The sequence below is a fragment of the Trichosurus vulpecula genome, chromosome 4 (genome assembly GCF_011100635.1).
Source record: "Trichosurus vulpecula isolate mTriVul1 chromosome 4, mTriVul1.pri, whole genome shotgun sequence".
Classification (NCBI taxonomy): Eukaryota; Metazoa; Chordata; class Mammalia; order Diprotodontia; family Phalangeridae; genus Trichosurus; species Trichosurus vulpecula.
In genome coordinates this window covers 136,270,804-136,280,458 of record NC_050576.1, presented here as the reverse complement: position 1 = coordinate 136,280,458, position 9,655 = coordinate 136,270,804, and the positions used below count along the sequence as shown (strand labels likewise).

General features: G+C 37.6%; 1 protein-coding gene across 1 annotated transcript in view; it reads right to left on the bottom strand.

Moving 5' to 3' along the window:
• Positions 1 to 5,441: 5,441 nt before the first annotated feature.
• Positions 5,442 to 9,655, bottom strand: part of ADSS2 (adenylosuccinate synthase 2) — a 60,162-nt gene continuing 55,948 nt past the window's right edge. The window contains 3 exon segments of the mRNA XM_036755210.1: positions 5,442 to 6,913; positions 8,630 to 8,779; positions 9,527 to 9,624. Coding sequence (XP_036611105.1) covers positions 6,861 to 6,913; positions 8,630 to 8,779; positions 9,527 to 9,624 — 301 coding nt within the window. The 3' untranslated portion in view covers positions 5,442 to 6,860.

Below are 9,655 nucleotides of genomic sequence, written 5' to 3'. Positions count from 1 at the left end.
GAAGACCTCCAATGAGCCAGAAGCCATCAAGCTAGCAAGCACTTATTAAGCACCTACTATGTGCCAGGCACTGGTGGATGCAAGCACAAAACTTATGGACAATTATTATTAGCAAGTTGATTTTTTTCCTCATATAGTCTAAATTGGCCCTGTGGCAACTTTTATCTATTGTGCTTTGTTCTGCCTTCTGGGACCAAACAGAGTAGGTCTAGTTCCATTTCCACATGACAGCTTGAAGACAACGATCACAAAATCCTCAAGTCTTCTCTCTGCTTAGCATCCCAATTCCTTAAATGGCATGGATTCAAAGGCCTTCACCATCCTAATTGCCCTCATCTGGATGCTATCAATGCCCTTCTATAAAGTCTGACCAGGGCAGAATACAGAGAGACTATCTACCTCTTTATTCCTGGGAACTATGCCTCTTAATGCAGGCGCACATCGAATTAGTTTTGTTTTGTTTTGTTTGGGGCTGGGGGTGGGGGTAGGGGTCCTGTGATAATCTTGCTGATTCATATTGAACTTGTGATCCATTAAAACTCTCAGAACTTTTTCAAACTTCCATCTAACCAAGTCTCTCCCCTTGTATACTTAAGAAATTGATTATTACAAGCCCAGGCACAAGATTTTATATTTATCCTTACTTTTATTAGGTTCAGCCCAAAGCTCTGGCCTGCCAATTTGGATCCTCCTCATTGCCATCACCTAGTCATCTACAAATTTAGTCAACATGCCACATTTTGCTCTTATCCAAGTCATGGATAAAAGTTTTCCCAGGAACTGAAATCAGTCTCAGTGGTTTATAATTTACACTCTTCCCCTATCTTGAAACCCAGGACATTTACCCTTGCCCAGGCCTACAGTACTGCTTTTCATGCTCTTCCAAAGGGCACAGATAATGAATGCCTTAGCAATCACACCTGACAATTCCCTCAGTTCCCCATCATGCTTTCTAATTTGTATTAATGAAATAGGCATTCTTACAGTCTGATTGGGGGTTTCTTCACCTGGGTATTCACTCTACCAATGAAATCATAGATACCAGTCCTTATCCCTATACATGATATGCCTGGACAAAATAGTAAAGAGCCCATAAAATGATTTTAATGACATCATAATCTTTATTTTTAGCACCACAAATTATAACATAAAGAAACACTTTCATGTGAAACATGGGGGTGAAAAGGGATTTTCATAGACAAGTTTGAGAAAAAGAGACTTTTGACACTGAACTTCGTTTTCTGACTTGTTTTGTTTTGTAATCAATATGGGGTGTAGTGAAAAGAATGTGGAACTGCAAGTCAGGATGGGAAGGCAGGACTAGGTTCTAGGCCTGAAGGTTACCAATGAGCAGCTATGTGACCTTGGGGCACATGGCTTAATCTCTCTGGATCTTGGTAAAAGGAAAGGTTCAAAGGAAATCTCCGAGTCCTATCCCAGACTAAGCTAAGAGCAAAGATGTTCTTACAGTCTTTAACTTGGGTATTAACTTGGTTAGCAATTTTGTTCTGATACTTCCAGTGCAAAGAAAACAAGCCAATTAAGAACTGGGCCACTTGCCTTCCGTTGGTTTCCAATATCATCCCATCCACCTCAAGTGGTACTATCTTTTTAAAAATCCTTTCTCCCTAAATATCTAAAAATCCCTTTGTTATCCTTAGCTTTTCTTGCCAATTTCAGTTCATTCTGAGTTTTAGTCAGTCATTAAGCATTAATTACTTACTGTGAGCCAGGAAATGTGCTGAGCACCAGGGACACAAAGAAAGGCAAAAAACCACCTCTGTCCTCAACAAGCAGACATCCTAATAGAGGGAAAATGAAAATAACTAGGTACCTACAAGACATATGCAAAGATGAAAATAATGTGAAAGGGCAGGGCATTAGCAGCTGGGGAGATGAGGAAAGGCCTCCTGCAGAGGGTGGGACTTGACGGCTCAAGGAAGCCAGGGAAGCTAAGAAGTCAAAGCGAGGGGCTGGAGATTCCAGGGAACTGGAGGGACAGGAGACGCCAATGCAAAGGCACAGAGTAGAAAGACGAGAGCGTCATATTCAAGGAACCAGTGTAGTTACAGAATATGTGGAAAGAGTAAGGTTTAGGGCTGGTAAGGTAGGATGGCTCCAGGTTATCCAGAATTTCAGATTTTGTATCTGATCTCAGAGTGATAGGGAGTTGCGGGGGGAAGGGGAGTGACTTGGTCAGGCTTACGCTTTAAGCAAACCATCATGGCAGCTGGGTGGAAAACCGAACGAAGTGGAGAGAAGAGGCAGGGATATCAGTTAGCCTCTTGCAGTAGCCCAGGTAAGAAGTGATGCGGGCCTGAATTATGGTTTTATGAATGGAGAAAAAGGGGTATATAACGTAAGTTACCAAGGTAAGGACTACAAAATTCAGCAATAGATTGGATGTGTATTGAGTGAAGTGTCAAGGATGATACTGAGGTCACAAGCCTGGGTGACAGATGTTTAGTGCTCTTGATACTAACATGGAATTTGGAAAAGTGGGAAGATATTGGGGGGAGACATTTTTAGAGGACCACAACAACATTCTCAGTGATCCTTTATTAACTGCTCCTACTTCCCTCTTCTATGCATAGCTCTAAAGAATTTGTGGTTGGCAAGTTCCCTAGGCATCCACATTGGTCTCCTCATTAGAATTTTGATTGTCTTCACAATTTCATGATCTAAAGGATGAGAAGGGTAATGCTAATACCAACTATTTGTTTTCTTAGAAGATTAATTATAGAGTAGGCAAGCTTCTGTCCACAGTATATGACTATGATAGAAACTTTGATATTTCCTACTCATCTTTAAGACATTCATCGAGTTGGGTAATATTCTAACCTGTAAAATGAAAACGGCCTGAGATGAAGCCTTAAATGAAAAGATAGAGATCAACATTGTGTGATTATACTTCAGTGTTTCTGTTTACAGGCTTAAACTTTTTTTTTAATTGCTTGATCTCTTAGAAGCTTGTGCAATTCTCCATTTCAAAAGAACTGTGAAAGAAAGAAAACCAAAATTACTTTAAAAGATTTGTGATTTCATCAACACATAGTTAATTCTCACCAGTGAGACCCACTGAAGGTCCATCCGTACCTGCATATCCTGTGTGACTTTCATCTCTATCTTCTCCTAAATTCTCCAGGTAATTCCAACCTGTTAAGGGCCTCTTCTCATTGTCTCTCAAGATTAGGAAAACCACAAATGAGGCACAATTGCATTCTATTCATCATGTGTGCTATTTTTGTTGGTGTTCAACCATTTTCAGTCACATACAACTCTTTGTAACCCCATGTGGGATTTTCTTGGCAAAAATACTGGAGTGCTTTGCCCTTACCTTTTCCAGCTCACTTTATAGATGAGCAAATGAGGCAGACAGGGTTAAGTGACTTGCCCAAGGTCACACAGGCTGGATTTGAACTCAAGAAGATGAGTTTTTCTGACTCTGGGCCCTACATTCTATCCACTGTGCCACCTAGCTGCCCCAACAACAACGGTCCTCCAGTGGCTTCTTAACTTTAATTTCCATATGTTTTGCTGTGTTATACATATGTTTTACTATCCCTCCCATTATAGTCAGAAATGTTAAAGAACCAAGTATTTTATTTTAGGCAGTTCTGCATAGCTGACATTTTTGCTGAAGATACTATGGCACTCAAGTGAATAAGGAATCAAAGCTTAAATTACTATAGTTAGTACAATTGTGACCTTCTAACATTCTGATTCTTTGAAAATGGGTCATCTAGGTATATCATATGGGAAGTTTTCAGGCAGTGATAGAGAACTCGACCTGGAATCAAACAAAACTGCTAAAATCTTTCTGACACTTACTGACTAGGCGACCACGGGCAAATTATTCTCTTAGCCCCAGTTCCCTCATCTCTAAAATGGAAATATTTCTGTATGGAGAAGGTAGGTACTACATTCACCTTATGTTGGTTGTTCAGTCACATGCAACTCTTTATGACCCCATTTGGGGTTTTCTTGGCAAAGATACTGAAGTGGTTTGCCATTTCCTTCTTCAACTCGTTTTATAGATTAAGAAACTAAAGCAAACATGGTTAAGTGACTTGTTCAGGGTCACTCAAGTAATAAATGTCTGAGGCTTGATTGGTACTTGGGAAGATGAGTCTTCCTGAATTTAGACCTGATACTTTATTCACTGTGCTACCAAGCTCATAGGGCTGTGGTAAAACTCAAATAGTCTAATGTACTTAAACCTTAAAAGCACTACATAAATATCCACTATCATCATCATCCCATCGCCTAACGGCTCTGGATGAAGAGTATGTTTTATGTATGTGTGTAGGTTTTATGTATGTGTGTACACATCAAGCATGTGTTTGTGCCATGATCTGAATATTTTATAACATGCTCTTTTTCTTGGCAAGTCAGCTTTTAAAAGAAGTTTACAAGTTTGTATTAAAGTAATTGATTGTTTATAAGTTACTCTGGGGTTTGTGCATTTGCGGTAATTAATTGTCTTGACCTATGATTTGTGGAAATAAAACAACTCATCTGTGATTTGTCTGGTTTCTGGTCAAACTCAAAAGGAGACTCTGTCTCTACCCTACTCAACTTAGAAAAAAGGCTACAGAGAAAAAAGCCTGTCAACCTGTCAAAAGTATTGTATCCTAGTCTCCCACTTCTCAATAACTCAAAATATATTCTTTGCGCCCATCTCCTACCCTTGCTCACCATCATTCCAAAACACAATTCCAGATGCTGACAACAATGCTAGAAAGACAGATCTACTTTCAAATACAGGTTTTGTATTGTTTTACACCAAGGAGGTATGATACCGTGGAAAGAACCCTGCACGGAGAGTTGAGACCTGGAGTCTAGTTCTGGCTGTCAATAATTTATTGTGTGCTTAGGCAAGTTACCTAGAATGTTCTAATACATTTCCACATCTACATGAGAAGTTGCTAATGTCCCCTTCTAGCTCTGGATAGCTAGCCTATCACGGTCCAAACTGGGGGATGCAGGGAGCAAAGAAGCAGAAATTAAAGCATTGTTTAAAAAATGCACACAAGACACTTAAAAACCAATGAATTAGTTTGGTTTCATACCAACGCTATACTTATTTTCCCTTTATTGTGCCATTCATTCTCAATTACATCAAACGACCTTCAAGTGATGTGGACCAAGAAGTCCTTAAGAAACGAGGCCTACTCAGTGGTCTACTTGGAACAGAAAAAAGTGTTCAAATGCTTATAATTTTTCAAGCCTTCTTGCCTTCCCTAGCCCTTACTTTCCATCACAGGAGATGTATGTGACAGAATCAGTGTTCTACAATAGGGCAGTGAGTGGGTAACACTTTTAAAATCTCTAATACCGTTCTTGCTCAACCTTACTTCTTTTAGGCCTGATTTTTCCTCTCATGCCTGGGTCTTCAATAATCTGTAAGGCACTTTAAATCAAATGGCATCGAGCTTCTGTTCTATTTCAAAGGCTGTTCCTATTTTTATTATGGCACATCTTAAACAAATAGGTTTTAAAGAACACATTCAAGACCAGGAAATAGTTCTTAAAAATACACAAACTGAGTCATCTCATTATTACCAAAAGTTAAAAACAAATTTCCTACTTTATATATAAGCCACACTTAGATTCTATTTTTCCAGAGAATAATAATCTCATATATTCTAACATTACCAGTAAAAATTTTATTGCCTTCCTCTCCAGAACAAAGACACAATATGCAAAGGTATACTAAAAATATTTGGTTCCTTTTAATCAGCTATTGATGATATAATAAAATAAAGGAATTTAAATGGCACCTAATTCAATCATTTAAAATATTTCATTTAATGTGTCCTTCTAATATGAAACACAATATAATTTAGGCCTAATCTTCAAAATTGTGCCCTTCCCTCCCCCCTCCCCCCCCCAGGAGAGCAGAAGTATAGTCATCCAAATATGATTTACAATTTGGGGAGGCTTATTTGGTGCATTTGGCAACATGTGATTTTATAGGCATAGTGGCAGGCACAATGTTGAAGAATAAGCCTACCAGATGGAAGACAATGATAAGTTTACAAAAAGCAAGGTACATGTTTCTGAGTTGTCTGAAATCACAAAGAATCAAACCCACCAAATATCAGACTAGTTCTTTAATTATTATAAATGAACTTTTTACAATATGCAGATTTTTATGGGTAACTTTTTCCTCTCTTGACCGATTAAATGTTCAAAGTATCAAATAATTCACAGAAATCAAGTTCTCCATGCTGTCTGTACAAATTAAAGAACCTGTGCATGCCCCCCAAATTCAATCTGGCAATGGTTTCTAGACAAAAGAAACAGCTCACAATTTAAACAGAATTTACAGCATTACAAAAATGACCAGAACCCTCTTCCTTTAATCATTTACTCTAACAGCAAAGATTACAATGACAGAATCTGAATGATCAGAATGTAAAAGTATTTGTGCAAAACTGCATTAATTGTTCTTACCATCTAAGATTTGTGGGTAACACCAATGACAGCACAGAGACAACAATGAAAATTAAGTACATTTAAAGGGGCTCTCTACAGTAGATTTTTTAAAATGTGGACTATATTATGACTAAACATTAAAAGAAAATGTGGCACCATGAGCAGCAGGAGCAAAAAAAATCTGGCAGTTATGCCAGCTAAAGAAAGCTGACACTGGAATATGCCAAAGTTTCTTTCCACAGCAGCCATTGATCCTAAAATCTGAAAACAACTGCAGGACATATTTCCCTTCAGTGTCCATATCCTTGGCTTTGCAGACTGAAAATAAAATGTTTAAGAATAAGCAGTCTTCGTCTTCTTTTTTTATCTTCCTTTCTTTTGAGAGGGAGGAGTGTGCTTCTTTCCTTCATTGGCAGTCCTTAAAAGAGTTGGATCATTGATTCTCTGGACTTACCTACACCAATCCATTTAACTAAGAAAGAGAAAATAAAAATGACAGAAATTTACTCTCACATTCTGCAACTTGAAGCACAAAAAACAGGCAAGCTCTAATAATCAGGACTTTGCACAGTCAAGGCTACCCAATAAAAAACTTGGACTCACTTCTTACAGCCTTTGAATGTATGTGGGAAACAGCACAAATGCAGATAAGACAAATACATACATTCAAGAATTCTACCTTAATGCAAACCTGCTTTCAGATGCTGTTTTTTTGAAATACAGGGTGTTTTAAAAAGGAGAGCCGACCTGTAATATGAAGTCCTACAGAGGCATGTGTGATGGTGCTAGAAATTAAACTTTTTTATTTTTTAATTCTACTTCTGAAATTGGATTCAGCTCTGAAATGGCAATTTGTAATTTGCCTGATGTTAATGCATTCAGGCAATCAAATGGGACTGAGAAGTCTGAAGCATCTTTTTTCTAAGAGGATTCCAGCTATAATGGGGAAATCTAGCCTGTAGAGGGTTTCATATTTAAGACTACCAAGGATTTCCAAATAAGTGAAATCTCAGAGATCCTTAACTCTACAACACAATATGTCAACCGTGAGATCTCTTAACTATACATCCTCCACAATGTTAACAAGTCTTAACTTGGATGGAAAGTTCTAAGTCCCTTTCTGGAGAAGAACACTGATAGCAACAGAACAGAGGGTCCCACTGCTATGCAGGAGCATTCCCAGTTTAATTTGGAACAGATTTGCTAAATAAATGCAAGTTCTTTAAGAGCAGAAGCTACCGTAATTTGAGCCTTTTATTTTCACTTTGCACAAGGTAGGTACTTAATAAATGTTTAAGTGGGGGGAATACACTACTCTAAATCAATTAGAAAATGAAAATTTATCATCTGCACCCAAGAAACACAGTATGGGAGGGCTAAGATTTGAACCAGGCCTTCCTGACTCCAGGCCCAGTGCTCTATCCACTGTGCCACAGGTACTTAATCTATGTCCTCAGAGGTTCTGATCACTGCGTGGTAATAACTCTTGGACCAGCTATTTACCTATTAGATAAAAGGATCATACATTTATCAGAAGGATCTAAAGAAATCATCAACTCTACACCCTGAATTTTACAAATGAGAAAACAGAGGATCGGAGATGTTAAATCTGGTCACTCAAGTAGTAAGTAGCAGAGTCAAAACTTGAACACACATTCCTGAAATCTCACGTGCTTTTCACTACACAATACTGCCATAAAATACAGTGAAAATGTCACATGAGACTGAATTAGGTTTACTGAAATCAAAATTATCTATCAAGATTCATTTCCTTTTTGTGGTCTCTCTCTCAGAAAAGAGTAAAAAGAAGTGTAGCTAAGTCACTTAAGAACCATGTAACTCCGGGCATTCCTGTTCACCCTTCTGATCTCTCTTTATTCACTCACAAAATGAGGAGTTTCATTAGATCATCTGAAGGCCCCTTTACAGTTCTAAATCAGAAGAATCTATGAATTGAGTTTTTTGTGAGAATATGCTTTCTCTTAGCCAGTCATGTACCTGGTTTTAGGTCCCTAATGTTTGCAAATTGACAGTTTCATAATTTTTTTTTATCTCCTCATAAATGGCCAGGTATATATATGCTCAATAGAGATCCATTTTTAGAAAATGGGCTATTTTATGAAGAACAACAATACTCCATCACCCAAAGATTAAAAGATATATATGAAATACTCTGTGTTTCAGTTACCTGGAATGTGAAGCTCATCTTGAATGAACTGAACATAATTCTGTGCATTGGCAGGGAGATCTTTAAATGTCCTTGCATTTGATATGTCTGTGTTCCATCCTGGGAGAGTTTTATATTGAACTTCAACTTTATTTAAGACTTCCTGGTTTGCTTTAAAAAAAAAAGTACATTCTGTCAATCTATCAAACCTATCAAACGGTTTGTAATTCATACAATGCAACAATATTTAACTATCTGACAATAACTTTCAACTATTTAACAATAGTTACAAAAGAACACTGAACAAGATTTGCTTGCTTGCTCTTATTCGAAGAACCTAATACTGTACTTAGAATTGAAGATGTCTAAAAGCTTAGCCAAAACTATCTAATCCTCCTTCACTTTGTATATGAAACTGAAAATACAGGCTGGAAATGGTTAACACTTCCCTTATTCCATCTCTACCCAGTATTTTACCCCAGATTTTTTAAAACAAGAAATGAGTATAGCTATCATCGGAGCAAAGTTGTTTAATGTAGTTTAAAAACTAAACTCCAAATGTACAATTACACAACCCACAAAATTAATAAGCTTCAATAACTTCACTTTTTGACATAATTTGCTAGCCTGAATTTGAAAACAGATTTATTGAGAGCACCCTGTAAGTCATGTTTGGAATGATGAGATTCTCCTTAGGGTCTAAGTTAGCCCTAAAGCACTTCTGGAATATGGTGAATCAGTACTTTAGGTTTAATTCAGAGGATTAGCTTAGACTCTTTGAACCTGCCTCACAACATTAACAACGCTCAACTAAACTCATATGTACCAGCTTCTATAAAGGCATCTAGTGTAGACAAAGCTGCTCTTTGGAGAGTAATTGTTCACATTAATCTGTATGCAAACAATACAAAAGATTACCTGGAAAATAAGGTATAATTTCACCATCTAACTTGTAGGCGACTCCAACTTTTATTTCTGTAAACACGTCCAAAATATCTAATTTGGTAAGAGCCAACCTAATTTGAAAGAAATCAACAATGAAACAGC